Here is a 17,470-nt window from a genome sequence, read left to right on the forward strand (position 1 = left end):
ACAGATCAGCCTGGGGAATGGTGGTAAGGTGGGGGAACAGGAGGACAGGTAGTGTCAGCTTTTACTGGCTTTAGCAGTTGTGAGAGGCCAGCCACCTTCTGCCTGAGAGTAATGGCTACACTCTTTTAGGACATGATGATAATTGAAGAAGATGCACAAATTAGGAATTAGGAAGGAGGAAAGGGGAGATTTGGCAACAACAACAAAAAAGACAAAAAGCTAAAGGAACATAGTCTCTGATGAAGTGGTAACAGGATTTAGCCAGAGACAGTCTCTTCTTTGTGGGTAGATGACTGAAATTGATGGCCAAGTAAGAGGATAGATGGAAAAAGCTCATGAAGCTTCAGTGTGGTTCAGGGCTGAGGCTGATAGGAAAAAGGCGAAGGTATTTGGACAGCCAGTGATGGGCAACAACCAATCACCACCAAAGTATCAGGATGAAGGAGAATTAGAGGGCAGGGCATGGTGGGTTTATCATAGCCCAGACCATTGTGCTCCATAAGGCCAGAGATAGGAGATGCTAGGCAAAATCAAAACAAAATCTAAATCAAAGTCAGGGATTTTGTTGGTGTAGGGAATCTTTTGTTGGTAAGACATAGAATTCTGCACTGTAATCAGTATCCGAAGTTGGGTCTAACTGTCAAAGATGAAAATAGTGGCAGCTAGGATTAGTGACCAAGATCCACAGATGCCCCAGGACTTCCTAAAGTTGGGAGCTGCCCACATGCCTAGGGCACTGGGTCCCTTAAGTTTTGTTCCTTGGCTTTTCTTTAAGACACACACTCCTTTGTTTCCACGATGACTTCTATGCCAGCGAACCACAAATCTTTCTCTAGACCCAACTTACCAGATGCACCCAGTTAGCCTTTTGGAGTGCAAAGTGGTTTTCATTTCTGCTTATAGAGACGTTGGGATTTCGGGTACACACAGCTACGTCATCGCAGATACACACAATCCCATTCTTCACTTCAGTTTTATTTGACATCACACATAGGTCAGAATGTTACAGTGTTTTTTCTGGTTGTATCTCCAAGTCCCACCTTGCTTTTCCCTTTTCCCTTTATCTTAAGACAGAAACTTCTTTTCCAGATCCCTTGGCTACTAAGGCAACAGTTCTACAGAACTGCCTCAGTTCTACAGACCTCACCCTCCAAGTTTGGCTGATTTCTACTCTGAACCGATTATCCTGGTGGTGATGGTCATCAAGAGCTCTGCTCACAGGCACCTCTCCATCCAGGCTCCTATTCCTGGGCACACAGTCCCTTTTCACTCCCCTCAGTGCTCCTTAGTCTGAAGTCATGTCCAACCGTCTCGCCTCTGTCAGATAAGGCTTGCTGCCCATGCTGTTCAGGACAGCCTTCTCACTAACCTAATCACCTGTCTAATTCAGTCTGTGTAAAAGGTTTTCATTTTTCTCCAACTGCCCTCTCACCATAAAGTGTGCTTGTTTGTGTAGACCAGTGCACACCTGCAGTACCCTGCTTTTCTGCAACATATACAGTTAAATATCTTGTAAGATATGTTTGATGATGTTGACTGGATTCAATATTCCTCTGAAGGCAGCAACAGAGAAAGTAAAGTGTGACTGGAAGTGTGCAGACCACAGAGCAGTGTGGCTCTGTCCTCACTGCTCCCCTGAACCCTGGCCTGCCCCCTCCCACCCGATTGTGAAGAGAAAGCCCTCTGCTCGCTTCCTTTCTCTATACTTCTCACCCATCTAAGAGCAGCCCATAATTTTCATCTCTGTTGACCTGTAGCTCGCCTTTCTCTCTCTCTCTCTCTCTTTTTTTTCCTAGTAAAATAAGAAACCCAGAATGGACTTTAGGAGCTTTCTTTTTGCATATAGGAAGGACTAGATCCAAAACACATGGAACTGATACCTGGAGAACTCCCCCCTTTTCCCACCACAGTGTTAGTTGTTTCCAGTTACTCATGTTCACTGAATAAAATCCTAACTCACACTCTAGTTATATTTTTAGAAAATGGTGCCTTATATACAAATGTGAAATATAAACCAAGCAATAGGGATGAAGAAAAATAGTTACATTACGGAATAGTACCAAGAGGCACATTAAAATGAAAAGATGAGCATACTTCTGCTCTGGGACTTGCTCAAATGCCTTCATGACTGTTCTCAGAGGAGCCATCTACTTCATCCACACCAACGTTGAGCCACGTTCGGAGCCTTGTTGGCTAAATTCTTTGTTCTCTACTTCCCCACAATGCCTGTCCTCTTTCCCTTCTTTCTCACTTGCTTGATGACTAGGACTGCTGAGAAAATGGCACCAATAAAAGTGAGAGGGATGTAAACACAAGATAAATAGCTTTGCCTTCCTGGCTTCAGCCGTGCCTGGAGAGAGCTGACCGCATAGGCTTTTGCACATGACCCCAGGGCATGAAGCAAAACCAAACAAACCAGTTCCATCTGGTTCCCGGCTTCCAATCACCATGTGTCTAGAACCTATTTTGTAAATAGAGAAGAGCTGATGAAATCATCACCACTGTAGATAAGTAGTGGGAGAGAAGATTTTGCCATGCTAAACAGCTGATCCTAACTTAAGGCCACTGGTACGTCATCCCCTAGGGCAGTGATTCTCAACCCGGAGTGACTCAGAGGGTATTTAACAATGCTTGGAGACATTTTTGGTTGTTATAGCTGTGGGGATACTACTGTCATCTATGACTAGAGGCTAAGGATGCTGCAAGACATCCTATGACACACAGGATAGTCCCTCACGACAAAGACTTATCCATTGCACAATGTCACAGTTCCCAGAAACCCTGCTTTAGGGGAAGCCCATTTCTAGTATGTATTTTTCTTTTACTTTTGTTCTCCTGAGTATTGTTTGTTACCCCAAACTAGCAGTGTCACTCATTTTTGACAGATTGGAGTTATGACCAGTAACAGGTAGGAGCAATTATAGGTAACCACTATGTGCCCATGACTTCCTTCCCAAGATCCTCCATGGGGTACTCAGGTGGTACCTAGGGCCTGGTGACTGGTGCCACAGGACCTGCAGTGGGTGCTGGTGCTGGGCCATGCCTATGTTCTCCCTGATCCGGACCTAGAATAGAATTTTCAGAAGAAAAGAACCCTGACTCTTAAGTCATTATTAAAATGTTTGAATGTAAGCTTTAGGCAGTTTGTCCTAATTTTCTTTTTGAAAATACTATCTCTTTTGGACTTTTCATTTTTTTCAAGGTTGTCCTTTATGTTGCCAAGATTCTACACTCTGTGACCTTATTTCTGCCTTTAAGCCTTTGGTTGGTGGTGTCCTCAAGGCTGCTGTGCTCAGCCAAGGTCTCTATTCTGTCAGGCTGTGTTTAGACTGGCTGGGTTTAGGGGCAATGGGACAACAGAAAACAGCCCTGCACTTGAATGTCAAGACAACCCCAGCTCTGGAACCTTCCAACTGTGTACCCTTCACCAAGGAGAACTGGCACCTTAGTCCGCATTCCTGCATTGCCTGCCCCACAAATGCGAAAGTGCTTGTAAATTGAAACCCCCCATAAAAGCACAGGCCTATGCCGGTTATGGAATTCATTGCTCTCTCACCTCTAAGGAATTGGGCTTATCTTCCTCAGTGACCTCAAGTTACCTATTTTCAGACTGCTTTATTTTCGAAATAAAAAAGGGAAAGAAACAAGTCATCAATATGGTATGGTAGCACTTGTACAAGGCAGGGCTTAGGAAATTCTTAGACCTTGTGCAACTGCTCAGGTTTTGAAGGACATTACATGTTCTAATACACCCAGATAAGCAATATGCAGTTTGCAGAGGGAAGTCCCCAAAACCATGCTCTGTCCTACTTTCAGTAGCTCCGAGGAGGAATTCAAGAATGGTAGTATCTGAGTCTTTAGTTGGCTTGTCTTTTTTGTGGTCTGGCTCTAAAGGTGGTGACTAAGCTCTCTCGGGCCTGCTCATGGGGCTGACACATGCTGGTCAAAAGAATTGGGTCGGTCTTGTGCTCTACAACGTTGAAAGGACAGGTCTTCAGGTGCTCGGACATGGAGGTGACTTCATTAAATTCCCAGCTGTTGATTTTAGAGAAGAGGCTGCTGAATTGCCAGATCTGTTGGAAAAGACAGAAGCTCAAAAGTGAACATTGGGGCAATACCCCCAGGCTAGCTTTATTTGAACAGTATAAGGAAATGCCTTTCTGTTTTTCCTGTTCTTAGCTTCCAGAGAGTGGTTAGTGCCTGCTGCAGACATTCTGTTAGTTCCTTCTTTAGCACCCAGTTCCTAGTTCCCCCATCCAGTTGATAATCTTCCTAGCCAGCCATGCAGTTGTGTCAGAATGACTAATACTAGTCTGCATTTTGAATACTCTATCACACTACCACCACCACACACACACACCAGTTCTAGAATAAACACATGGTTCAAATCAGGACAATTAGTTTCAAGACTCTACTCCAGAACTTTTTTTAAGATATCAAGAAACAGATTCTCTTTTCCCCTCTGCACTTGAATTGGTAAATAGCAGTCTTAGCAGTTGCTGGCAGTCAACAGGAACCACCAAGGGAGCACTATGTCTTAGAATGGAGCCACTATTGAGAAAGTAGAGATTAAAAAATAGAAATAAAAACATCATTTGGGGGCATTTTCTTGAGCTGTTAGATCAAGCCTTACCTGAAGCTATTCCCTATGGACTTTTTAGTTATTTGGGGTCAATAAATTCTCTTTATTGTTTATGCCATTTTAAGTTGGTTTTCTATTGCTTGAAACTAAAAGTACTATAACATATAAGAAATCTTACAACAGAAATCTTAGTAGAAATCTAGGAGTCTGGTACACAAATATCCTCTGGACTTTCCATCTAGGATGTGGTGGCAAAGTCACTAATTTTAAAATCTGGTTACTAGAATAGGTATAACCTGATACCCTTTCAATCTGATCACTTCACCCTGTTTCTTGTCATTGGTCTTATGTAAGAACAGTGTTTCCTGGAATCTTAGAACAATGTCCCTTTTTACTTTAAAGAGCCATTTTAACTCCAGAAAGAGAATTTAGTTGGAGTTAAAGGATGCTCCAACTAAATTCTCTTACTTTCTTTCTGCAAGGAAATTAGTTTATCCAAATGATATTCAAGAGTGGGCAGCGATCATTGAATTGGAAACAAACATGAGCCAAAAAATAATGGAATTTCTAATATGTAAATTAAATTATTTGCATCTTATTTTACAGAGGAAGATATTAGGCAATTCTAGACTATTCAGTTCCTCAAGGGCAGGGTCTTAGTCTCATTCTTGCTTATCCCTAGCACATGGTTGGTTGGCAGTCAGTGCTTATTTAACACATGGGTGCAGGCATGAATACATGAGGGAGAATCTCAATTACTTTTTGAAAAAGACTGTCCAGGAAATAAATAATAGTAAATATACAAGATGTTTTATACATAATTAATAAAAATAAATATAAACAAGTCTAACTCCCCAACGCCAGTTTGCACACACCCACATATTGGGAAGAAACTCAGCTGTGAAATTATGGAATTATTGACCTCAATGGACACATAATTTGTGGTTCATATTACCAATATGTTTGCCATAAGAAAGGATGCTAAGGGGACTTCGGATGTGATGAACTAGGAGTTTCACTTCTGTATGGTACAAGGAACACATTTGATTTATACAGCAGATTTTAAAAAAATTTTAATAGACATTTGAACTAGGGGAAATCATTGGGCCAAATTATTTTAGAATTTCCAAATGCCTTAACGAAGGCAAAAATGGTTTAAAAAATTAGTTGATATGGGACTGAGGGGAATTTGTTGGCATACTGTGTCAGTCAGAGTCTAGGCAGGAAACAGATGGCACACTCAAATTGGGTAATTTGAAGAGAATTTTAAAAAACAGAATGATAGCCTGGCTGGGTGTGGCTCAGCGGTTGAGCATCGACCTAGGATCCAGGAGATTGAGGTTTGATTCCTGTTCAGGGCACATGCCCGGGTTGCGGGCTCGATCCCCAGTAGGGGGTGTGCAGGAGGTAGCGGATCAATGACGACTCTCTCATCATTGATGTTTCTCTCTCTCCCTCTCCCTTCCTCTTTCTGAAATCAATAAAGATATATTTGAAAAAATAAAACAAAAAGGAATGATATACAAGTTGTGGACAAGGTTTAGGAAAACCCCAAGATAGAGTGCAGTACCTGGGCTAGTACCAATCTAGAGCGTTACTAGCCTAGGCTTGAAAGGGAAGAAGAAGGGAGATCATTGGACCAGAATGAGTCGTTATGTGGAGATATAGCCACCTGCAGTGGAGGGACATTGCCACTGCAAAATGTCATGGAGGGAGAATGCATTCAAGGAGGAAGTCAGAAGAATAAAAATGTCAGCCTCATCCTTCTCCCTCCCCCTCTCTCATCTCCTGCTGATACACTCCCCTTAGACTAGCCTAACTGGAAGCTGGAAGGCAAGGGAGCCAGTTGGGGCAGTCTATGGAGATCAGCCACCTGTGGAGGAGGTTGGAGAAGGTTGGAGAATGGATCATGTGGGCAAACAGAAGATACCCAGGACACATACATAGAGATAAACAGGCACTACCATTTGTATTCCATTAATATGTTTACCAGTCTGTCCTCCCTACTAGGCAGACCTTCTTGAGCTCAGGAATTATGTCTTATTCCTACTAACCTAGTACAACCCTAGTACAGTGCTTGGCACACAAAAGACTCTTAAATGTTTGCTGAATGAATGAATCAGTGAATGAGTGTTTACTTGCCTGTCTATGGACTCTCCAGGAGGTGCCTCCATGAGAATACCTCTTCTTCTTCCATTGCAAGAGGACCATCCCTCTCTCTTGTAACAAAGTGGCACAGATATTCCTCATCAGCACAGATACCTGGGAGAGCTGGGACAGGCTGATGCTGTCCAAGAACCCAGCAATATACTGTAAAATCTCCAAGGGCAGGCTGGTTAGAGAATTCTGGCTTTTTCCTCCATGGCCTGAGAGATGGTTGTTCTTCCTTCCCTCATTCAGCTCTGAAGCAACCTCTGGCTTGATAGCAAAGGTCTTGAGCTCTTGACTGTAGATCACTTTTGCCTTTTGCCCTGGGGGACGGAAATGGTTTTGAATAAAAGTACATCCCAAGTAGGACAGGGGGCACCGATGCTGGAACCAGCCGTCAAGACAAGACTGAATGTCTGTGTGGACGTTCTTGAAATGCAGGGGGAATTCATCCCTCCTGAAGAATTTGTTGCAGGTGAAAGTGAAGGCAGAGCTGCTCTTGTTGTGCCTCCTGGTCACACACTCACTGTGGAGTTCCACATGGAGCCCCCCTGGGTTGGCAGTGGTTAGGAGGTCAGCCAGCACTGTTCCAGAGGAAAACTGTCCTGACTCAAAATTGTATGTCTGTGTAGCAAAATCCATGAACAGCCCGTCAATGCTCCTGGATTCAGAGATGACGTGACCTTTGAGTTCTCTTTCCAAAGCACACAGGAGGGTGGTCTTGATGAGATCTGATTTGGGCAGGTCCTCCACAGTGATCCCTAAATCTGAAGTGTCTACTGCCTTGTGTTCACTTGGCTTACAACTCATCATGGCATCTCCAATGCGAGCCCGCTTCCCACAGTAGCTCACAGGCACTTTGAAGGTATAAACAGTCTTCACTTCCTGAGCCTCAAGGTTGCCATAAACAAAGTCCCTCTCCTTAGGCGTACAAGCAGGCATCTGACCAAAGTGGATAAGCATCCTCCCATTGTGCACCAGATACATATTATAGTCCTTTGCATCCACAGCTGTCTTCAGTCTTTCCAGAACACCATCCTGCCAAGGGGCAAGCCCAGTTGTTTCCATAGCTGCATGATAGTCCTGCTGTTTCTGGTTTTCCTGTGGTTCTTTCCCTTCAACACTGTCCTCTCCTTCCAGGTTATTGCTGTTGGAAATCTGTTCTTCCCCTGGGCCATTACTGTTCTTGTTCTCACAGCTTGCTGATGAGTTTGTTAAAGCAGAGGCTGCATGCTCTTTGCTAAAAATATTTTCCCACTTGTTAAACTTGCCCAGGTCCATCCCTTCTTTGGTTTTGGCCAACATCTCACGTTCTTCTTGACTCAGCTCTACCATCTCTTCCTTGGTGGCCGACAGAGAGCTACGCGGTACTAACCCAGCATGCGCCCCACCCACCGCTCCTCCCATGTCCTCCCAGCTGGCTTCACCATTCACAGCAGGTTCCTCCTCAGTGAGCTCCCTAGTTTCTGGGAAAAGTTCTACCATATTCAAAGATCTGAAAAGGACCTTCTGGTCCTGGAGGGCCAGGGCTATGTCCAAACATTCCTCACTGGGGGTCTCTTTCATGATGTTCTCATGAAGGGTTGTTTCCGAGTCCACATTCGGCCAGCGGTTCCACTCCATGGAGCAGCAGACGACACTGGCGGGGCACACCTGCAGGTGCTTGGCCAGTTTGTGGCGGGACATGGAAAGGGGACAGCCATATTCAGAGTTGAGGCACGGAACCTGCTCTAAAGGGCAGAGGAGCTCATGCTCTGCCTCTTTGCACATGTGGAAGGTGGCGCCACAGGACAGGTGGCAGTTTATCACCATGCAGGAGACATTGGGCTCCACGGGAATGTGGCAGTGACGGTTGAAGCATCTCTCACAGTGCCTGTGCTGCCCAGGTGGAGGCCTGCGTGCCCTGCCCTGGAGACACCAAAGGCAAAGGGAAAGAGAAAATCAATGACGGCTGGGGGAGAAGCTCTATGTGTATCTGTGACTGTGTTTTCATTGACTTATTTGATGTTTATACATGCTTCTTATAGGAACCTTGGAAAATATAGAACATCATAGAAGAAAAAAAGCAAAAATCACCCATAATTACACAATCCAGAAATAATAACTATAACACTTTTTATTTTTGAAGTTTTACTAAAAATCTTTGCTCACAAATCTTTCCCAGCTCTCTGCTTTTCTCATACTCTCTCTCAATTTCTTCTAGGTTCTGCTCTAGAGACCCTGGTTTTGCAAAAAGCCAATAAATATCATCAAACTATAGGACAAATCTGCCAGCTGCTTAGGCTACAGGCTAAATGAAGCCAGATCAGGACCCCTGATATGTAAAGATCCAACAAGTACTTGGTACTTACCATAGCTTCCTAATTTCTTCTTGCTTTGTAATGCTAGGGGAAAATATAAAAATATGAATATGAGTTATTAGTAAGAAAAGAATTTTGGCTATCTATATTAACAGATATAGATACTTTATATCTATATAAAGAGGCTTTACATACTCTCTCTAATTTAATTCTTTCCACCACCCTAGAGGTGCCCCATTTTATAGTCAAGGAAACGGAAGCTGGAGAAGTTAAGTAGCTTGTCCAAGGTTATATAGAAGCTAAGTGATGGAATCAGATCCCAACCCAGGCCGTCCTCGTCTATGCTCTTCTCACTGCCCTGCACTGCCCTCTGATAGGGCGTCTTACCAACCATGGGGTGTGTAACCTATGCTTCTTGTAACTTTTCTCCATTATCTACCAACAATTATCCTGACATTGCACTCTGCCCTTCCCCTCACCCCCCACTTCACATACACACATCTGGTTCAAGTTACCCTTGTAACTAGCCCTCTGTCCCACTGGGGCTTCATGTCCACTGATAGCCAGCTTTGTCTGGCCAGTGTGCAGGTGCCTGTGAAATATCTATGACGCGTCATTCACTCTGGTGCATGCAGCTGTGCACCATGCAGCTTATGAACAGTATGTGTTCATAAGAAGTCATCTATACATGTTTGCTGTTATAAGTATTTTATATTTCATCACATTTCAAAATATTTTATTACATAATAAATCAACATAAAAATTCTTGGAATTTTGAACATTGGCAACTAATTTTTTTTAAAACCTCTATTTGGGCCAAGGAAAAACACGTATGCAGCCCACATAGATCTGCAGTTGCCAGTCTGCAACACCTGGCCTAGAGAACTTGTAGCATAATTTCAGCACTGTGTTAGTCTGAGAGAGGGTTAGCACCCCAAAGTCAGAAAATGCAGTATTTAAAAAAAATTTTTTTAACTTACTTTAGGACTTGCCAATTCATTGTGGGTGAATTCATCTTCAACTTAAAGGTTTTTTTCAAATATACATAAAAGGCGAAAGAATATATACGATAAATATACCCAAATATACCTTACCTAGATTCGGCACTTGTTAACATTTGCCACGTTTGCTTCCCCTTTCTCTCTCCCTCTCCCTCCACACACACATTCACACATTTTGGGCCAAAACTCTTGAACGTTGTCTATATTCAAATGGCTTCAAGTATCTCCAAAATGTCATATATAGGGTGTCCCCAAAAATGTATACACACACTTTGAATAATTATAAAGCAGTGATTAAAATATATTTCATTTTCAAAATTGAGCTATTAGCTGTTAAAATGTATATACATTTTGGGGGGATACCCTGTATATTTTAAAATTTTGAACCAGGATCCCTTTAAGGTCAATTTATTACATTTGGTTGGTAAGGGTTTTTAGCTTCTTTAATCTGGGAAAGCTCCACTCAACTTTTCTTTTTCAGAATAGAGAGACTTAAATTTCAAGGTAATTATGTTCTGGTTCACTTATGTATTCATTTGTTCACCCATTCATTCAACAAGCATTTGTTGATTACCTACTATGTGCCAGTAAGTGAGCATGAGGGTCACCTGGGCTGCTTGTTAAAGCGTTAAACACTGTTGTTCAGCTGTGATGCTTGTTAAATTATAGATCTGCACTGTTCAGTATAGCAGTCACCAGCTGCATATGGCTATTTAAATTTAAATTAATCAAAGTTAAATTGATAATTTAGTTCCTCAGGTATACTAGCTACATTTCGAGGGCTCAATAGCCACATATGGTTAGTAGCTACTCTACTGAACAGCCACAGAATAGAACATTTCCATCTTCATAGAAAATTCTATTGAAAAGCACTGCTATAGATGCTGGCTACACCCCTGACCTGAGTGAGAGTGTGTCTTGGAATTTACATTCCTAACACCTTCCGCATCTGATTCTTAGGTGCTGGGACTGCTGAGTGTGAAGGAGGGATTGTGCCCGAGTGCTCTGTACCCCTAATAGTCAACCGGGATCAGGAGGCAGATGAGAGGTTGCCAGCCAGAATATTAGCCAGGTTCAGGGCCCAGCAGAAGATCAATCAAGGTGTTAAAGCCAGAGAGGGAGTTAAGCAGAGTGAAAGGCTGTGATGGCTGGACTGAGATGGAGACGCATAAGCTCTTTTGGATTCAAGAGTCCAGCCACTGGGACCTTTAACATACAATTCAACATTCAGGTGGGCTCCTGCTCTATTCCAAATCACCCCTGGGGGAGTGTGTCCTTTGCAGGCTTATTGTGGAAACCTATAAATATTAAGCTAAAGCACCTGGAATTATTTGGTACTTAATAAGGAGCCATTTAACATTGTAAATGGTGTTTCAACTCAGTGGAGGGCTGAAGTGGGAGGATCTAGAGTTAGAAACTGCTATGTAGAGAATGTGAAGGAAGCTTGGATGGGAAAGGCTGATGACAGTAGAAATAGGTAAGATGATACAGATAGGAGACATCACAAGGGAAAATCAACTAACATTTTTGTTTCTGGTTGGAGATGGGAAAAGCAAGTTTAATTCAAGTTGCTTGGGGTGATTACAGACCATGTGGATGGGAAGAGGAGGTGTTAGAAGGTAGAGATGCAGATTTGAGAATTATTCATTTAAAAATGACAGAGGCCCTGGCGGGTGTGGCTCACTCAGTTGGTTAGAGCGTCTTCCATCTACTCCAAAGGTGGCAGGTTCGATTCCCAGTCAGGCACATACCCAGGATTCAGGTTCAATCCCTGGCCGGGGTGCATGTGAGAGGCAACCATCCATGTTTCTCTCTCACATTGATGTTTTCTCTCTCCCTAACTCTCTCTCTCTCTAAAAAAAAAAAAAAAAAAAGTCAATAGAAATTTTAAAGAGAGAGAGAAGGCCATAAATGGGGAAGTAACACAAGATAGAAATCTGAACCTTAATGTACAGAGCTAAGTGTGACCACTTTGGGGACATTAGGAAGAAGTAGAGCCAGAGAAGGAGAGACCAGAGGGTTAAGAGAGTCAGCACTACGTGACCCAGATATAAATGAAAGGGTGAGCCATGGCCTTGAATGCTGCATGAGGTTAGGAACAATGATGACAATGCAGAACTCTTGCCAGAGCAAATGTGGCATTTCAGCGGTGCTGTGGAACCCTTGGCCATTCAAAATTCAGTGTTTGCTGGGAGAGGAGGGGAGAGCCATTAAGCACACACTCCAGCGCTGGCAGGTCCTGAGCCCTGACTGGGAGAATGTGACCATCTACGTTCTATTCATAAAAGATATGAATTAATAAAGATGGAGTCTGGATGAGTCAGAGTCTCTTGCTGGTTTTTAGGCAGCACAGAAGAGGCAGATCACAAATGGAAAAAGGCTATGTGAAAAAAGCTACCAGCACAAGGAATGTCCAGCTTCATATCTGCCTGCCTGGTTCTGTCACACAGTTGAGCCCAGTTTCTGGGGAAAGAAAAGCAGGCCTGGCTAGTTCTATGCTCCATGAGGGTAGTGAGAACTCTGCCTCAGTAACAGAGATATGTCTGTCCGGCGGGCGGGCCAGTGGTGATGAACTCGAAGCCCACTCATTTCTCATCCTTCAGCTTTATAAAGCATGATTCTTAAGGACAGTGATTTTGAAGCAGGAAACATTTGTGGTGGAGCCTATTGCTTTCCATCTATTTGAAGTTACTTGAAAATATCCCTTTAAGAAAAAAGAAAAACAATGCATGTAGACAACAAAGATGCTACTCGTGTGTGTGTGTGTGCGTGTGTGTGTGTGTTTTAATGCTGTTATTTAAAGATCTTCTGCCAGGACATGTGCTGAGCAAAAAGACACAGTGAGTAGATATGTACTAGATGCGGTTTAAGTGGAATAATGAGTAGCTGAAAGGGCCTGGTACATGAGTCTGAGAGATGGATATTTCTTTAAAGAAGTGGGGAAGTATTTAGAACCTGGCAGGGGAGCAGAAACTTTATTTGATGCAGGTTGTGGTGCTGTGTGGAACATTCAGAAAGCAGTAACTTAATAAGTAAAGGTAAGCGGTCCTTACAGTGTGTACTCAGACCAACAACATCAGCATTACCTGAGAACTGGTTAGAAATGTAAGTTCCTGAGCCCTACCAAGCCAGACCTACTGAATTAGACCTGCTGAATCCAGCTGATTCTCTTGGAAGCTGTTAGAGACCTGCTGAGCTATAAAATGCTTGATACTATGCACCCAATCACAAACTACTGCCCAGTTAGGTAGGAACCAGATCTGAACAGGCAGAGGGCAATTCTACCCATTTTTTCCCATTTCCACCATCACTGCCTGGTCTAAGCACAATCTTCTCTCATCCAGTCTGGTGCAATAGCCTAATAATCAGCCTCACTCCTCCCATCTTGTGCCTCAGAACCTATATTCACCAGCAGAGAGAGTGAGTTTAACAATTTTTAACACTAGGTCATTACTGACACTCAAAATTTCCAGTGGGTCCCCATCACAAGGAAAAAACTCTGAAGTCCTTATCTTGCCCCACAAAGCCTAGTGTGCCTGCTTGCCTCTTATATTTCTCTCTTTCCCTGAAGCACATAGCTCAAGCCTGTTGTTTCATCCCATGTGGGCCTTTCTATGTGGTCTTTCTGCCAAAATTTTCCCCTTGCTCTTTATTTGTGCTATGGGCTCCTTCTTGCCATTTAAATTCCAGCTTACCTGTTACCTCCACAAAGAGGCCTTATCTGAACCCCCGATATAAAGTAAATAAATGAACATTCTCATATATTAGATAAGTAGTTTTTGACAAGTTATTTAATCTCCCTAAAACTAACTTATTCATTCATAAAATGGGGCTCATAATCACCCCTAGGATTGTGTGAGCATCGAATGAGATAAGGTAGTGAAAGTGTCTAATATAAGACTTACTTAGTTGTTAGTCATTCCTACTCTACAGGAAGGTCATTCTCATGGTCATCTCCCTTGTCTAGGCCTTTATTTCTTCCCATTGCATCACTCCCACAGCTCTTAGCTGGCCTTTCAATTTCCAGTTCTCTCTCGCTCAAATGTACCTTACCTACTGCTGCCAGCTTAATAATCTTTAAAAAAATAATCTTGCCCTAGCTGGTTTGGCTCAGTGGTTGGAGCATTGGCCCTCAGACTGAAGGGCTCTGGGTTCGATTCCAGCTAAGGGCATGTACCTCGGTTGCAGAGCCAGCTCTGATCCCTGGCTCTGGACGGGGTGCGTGCGGGAGGCAACCAATTGATGTGTCTTACATCGATGTTTCTCTCTCTCTCTCTTTCTCTCTCTCTCTCTCTCCCCCCCTTCCACTCTGAAAAGCAATGGGAAATATATATATATATATATATATACATATATATATATTTTTTTAAATGCAGATTCTGATCTGGTAGGACTGGGGTGGGGCCTGCGAGTCTTCCCATATACTAATTTCCAGACAATGCCTGATGGTCCAAGGACCTCACTTTGAAAGAAAAGGTCTAATTTAACCTCTTCATTTCTCCCAAGAGCAACTGGGGCCCAGAAAAGTGAAGTGTCTTGCCCACACTGCTCACCTTGAGTTTTATTGAGAGATTCTGTAGAAACCACAGTGCTACACAGAGCTACCCACGTGGTGGTGGCCAAGGGCATGTGGGAAACTTAGATGGTACCAAGGACAAAATAGGACAGAGCCTGGAAGAATGAGGAAGAGGTGGTGTCTGAGAGTCACTGGCCAAGAGAGTCACGAGAAGGCATTTGGAAGGTATATTTAAGTCACTGACTCAAGGAAAAAGAATGGGATTAACAGACAATAGTTTTAACATTCTTTACTATAATTTTAAAGTTAGTAGGCAAACAGCATTGATGTCAGGGAGATTTTTTAGGCAAGGGGCCCTCTCAGCACCCCTCGCATGATGTCAATGACTAACTATTTTGCCTCCTCCTATGGCAATTATTATTTATTCCCGAGCTTTAACTCCAGGGGAAGTGACAAGGTCAAAAGTTAAAGGTCAGAGGTATTCTTTAACTCTTAACCTATTAACCATTCAATTAATTAGTTACTTTAATTATTCATTGTGACCCTGTTTCCCCACTTTGGAGATATTTAATTCTAGGGAAAGAAAATACGTAAAGCTAACTATTAAAGGAATCCCTTTGCTTCTTGAGATTTTAATATAACCAGTTGGCCAAAGATAATTCCCACATCCGGTTCCATAGTCCTGGGCTTCTGGGCTATGATTCCAACGGCTTCACTATACCCTAAAAACATAACCACCCTCTTCCAAATCTACTCAACCCCACCAACTGCATTGTCCACCTACGCTAGAAATCTCTCTACATTTAAACTTTCTAGTTATTTAATTAGCTAGCTAATTCTTATATCTGGTGCTTTTATTATTAGTATCAGTATTTTAAATGACCATTTCTTTAAGAACGGATTACCTAGGGGTAGCTGTAAGTGAGCCTGTCTTCTTGGCTATTCCTAAGCCAACACTCCCCAGTCTTTCTAGGAGAGCACCCCAACATACACCTTGAAGACCTTGGTGCCATGGAAAACCTGACAAGGTTAAATGCAGGTAGGCAATTATACATAGTGCATTTAATTGTGCCTAGCAAACTGACATAATTATGACCCAGGCACCTATAGCAGAGTTAGGGATGCATCTGGAGGATATAGAGGCAGGCAAGCAGGAACCAGGAGTTGGGGTATCTGGGTAGATCCCCTTTTACTTGGCTTCGTAGCTTTAGCCTGTGTACTTCAAAGTTCAGAGTGTACAGATTCACTTTTGCTGCATAAGCCACCTCCCAGGGTGTCCTTAGCTGAACTCTAAACTATATAACACCAAAGCAAGGTTCAGACAAAAACAAGAAAATAAACACTGCTCCCTTATCCCTGCCAATTCTACAGTTATTCCAAAAGCTACAAATAACCTAGCTACATTTTAAAGCTTTCAGTGCCTCAATTATCATTAATCATTTCACATTTTCCCTCTGGGTGTGCAAGTTACAAGACTGTAATAATTTATAGTTTGTGTGAAAAAGTCTGTATAAGTTTTTGAACACATAAAATACTTTCATTTCTATTCCGTGGATGCATTTTGGATTCAAGAGTCCTGGGGTGAAGAGAGCCATATCTAGGGAGTATTGCTAGGGAAAAACAGGTTTTAAACTCTGCAGGCAGAGTTTAAATAGTACATGCAGTAACACAAGGGATGGAATTTAAACCACATGAGAATGACTTGCAGTTAACACGGCAAATGCTGATTAGTGAAAAGATCACAGCATTTGCACTTTAGAAAATAGAAATCCTGGGTTTTGGACTTCCATCTATTTCCTCACCACCTCCTGTGCTCAACCCTGCAACCCCTTTTCACTCTGTGTAACTTCAGAGATATTGCACAAACACTCCGGTTGATTGCAGAATAAAGAACCTAAGCTGTCAGAAAGCAGGTAATCTCTTCTTGCTCTAAGAATTTAGATTTCTAAACAGGAGTTTACACATGGCTGGGTCTCATTCTCAGCGCCAACACCCCTAGGCCCCCACCCCCCCGACCCCAGCCCCCAATTGCCCATATGTAATTAATTTGCTTAACAACCCTCTTGCTCAAAGCAAAAAGGTGATGTGCGGCTCAGCCTCAGTCTCTTACTTTCACCGCTCCAAATGTCTCCTTGGTGCACCTGCTCACCTCTGAAAAGCTTACCTTAAAGGCATGGGCTGAGTCAGCATCGGCTGCTCCTGCGTCCCCCGATTGTGAGCAAGCAGGTCGCGGGAGGCTGCAGAAGGTGCATCAGCTGCACAGAGCAGAGTTCTGTTGAGATGGCTGGGAAAGGAGAGAAAACTTCAACAGAAATAGTTCAAGTATTTCGAGGTTAAAAATAAAACTATATCACAAGGAGCAATGTGACCAGGCTCAGCTTACTGATTCTTTCTTTCCCCTGTATTTATCACCACTTGGTCTCTACTGGAGTGGCATTTAGCAGGGGAAGCCAGAATGGAAGCGAGGTTTTATATCAATGGGTTTTGTTTCCCTTGAGGAAGGAAGAAAATCCTTTTAAGAAGGATCATTTCAAGGCCAGAGCAGCCTCTCAGTCCTGTGCGTGCAGCTGGCAGATCCAGCTGTGCTCACGGTGGCCGGCGGAGCACTCAGGCCGCTGCTCTAATTATAACCGTGCTTTTCACCTAAATCCACAACTCGCTGAAGCAGCAGCTTGTGCAAATGGCATGCGGTCTTGTTTCGGTTTCTCCTATTTCTTGTCATGACAAGTAAGTGTCTGTCCTCTCCTGGCCCTCTTCTTTCCAGGATGGTTGGGAAAGGGAGAGTTTGTAACTCATAAATCAGGCAGAGTCTAGTCCAGTGAGAATTAGAAGTGGTAGGAGGCTTAGCTTTGGCTTAATCCAACTCCCTCTTTTTACAGTTGAAAAGACAGGGTTAGAGAAGGTAAATTGTCCAAGGTCACAC

The 17,470-nt window shown here is 43.1% G+C and overlaps 1 protein-coding gene across 3 annotated transcripts; it reads right to left on the bottom strand.

Annotated features, from left to right (window-relative positions):
• Positions 1 to 955: 955 nt before the first annotated feature.
• FBXO40 (F-box protein 40) lies at positions 956 to 17,168 on the bottom strand. 3 transcript variants are annotated; one of them, XM_081139260.1, is made up of 5 exons: positions 16,931 to 17,168; positions 16,712 to 16,831; positions 9,082 to 9,114; positions 6,725 to 8,638; positions 956 to 4,073 (listed from the first exon to the last, which is right to left on the bottom strand). In XM_081139260.1, the coding sequence occupies exons 3-5, from the start codon at positions 9,082 to 9,084 to the stop codon at positions 3,858 to 3,860; spliced, it is 2,133 nt and encodes a 710-aa protein (XP_080995386.1). In that variant the 5' UTR covers positions 9,085 to 9,114; positions 16,712 to 16,831; positions 16,931 to 17,168; the 3' UTR covers positions 956 to 3,857. The 3 variants fall into 3 exon arrangements, with proteins under 3 accessions (XP_080995386.1, XP_080995387.1, XP_080995385.1); XM_081139261.1 differs by having other exon boundaries at positions 16,712 to 16,802; positions 16,931 to 17,161; XM_081139259.1 differs by having other exon boundaries at positions 16,712 to 16,849; positions 16,931 to 17,147.
• Positions 17,169 to 17,470: the final 302 nt, after the last annotated feature.

The sequence above is a fragment of the Miniopterus schreibersii genome (assembly GCF_964146895.1).
Source record: "Miniopterus schreibersii genome assembly, chromosome: 5".
NCBI lineage: Eukaryota > Metazoa > Chordata > Mammalia > Chiroptera > Miniopteridae > Miniopterus > Miniopterus schreibersii.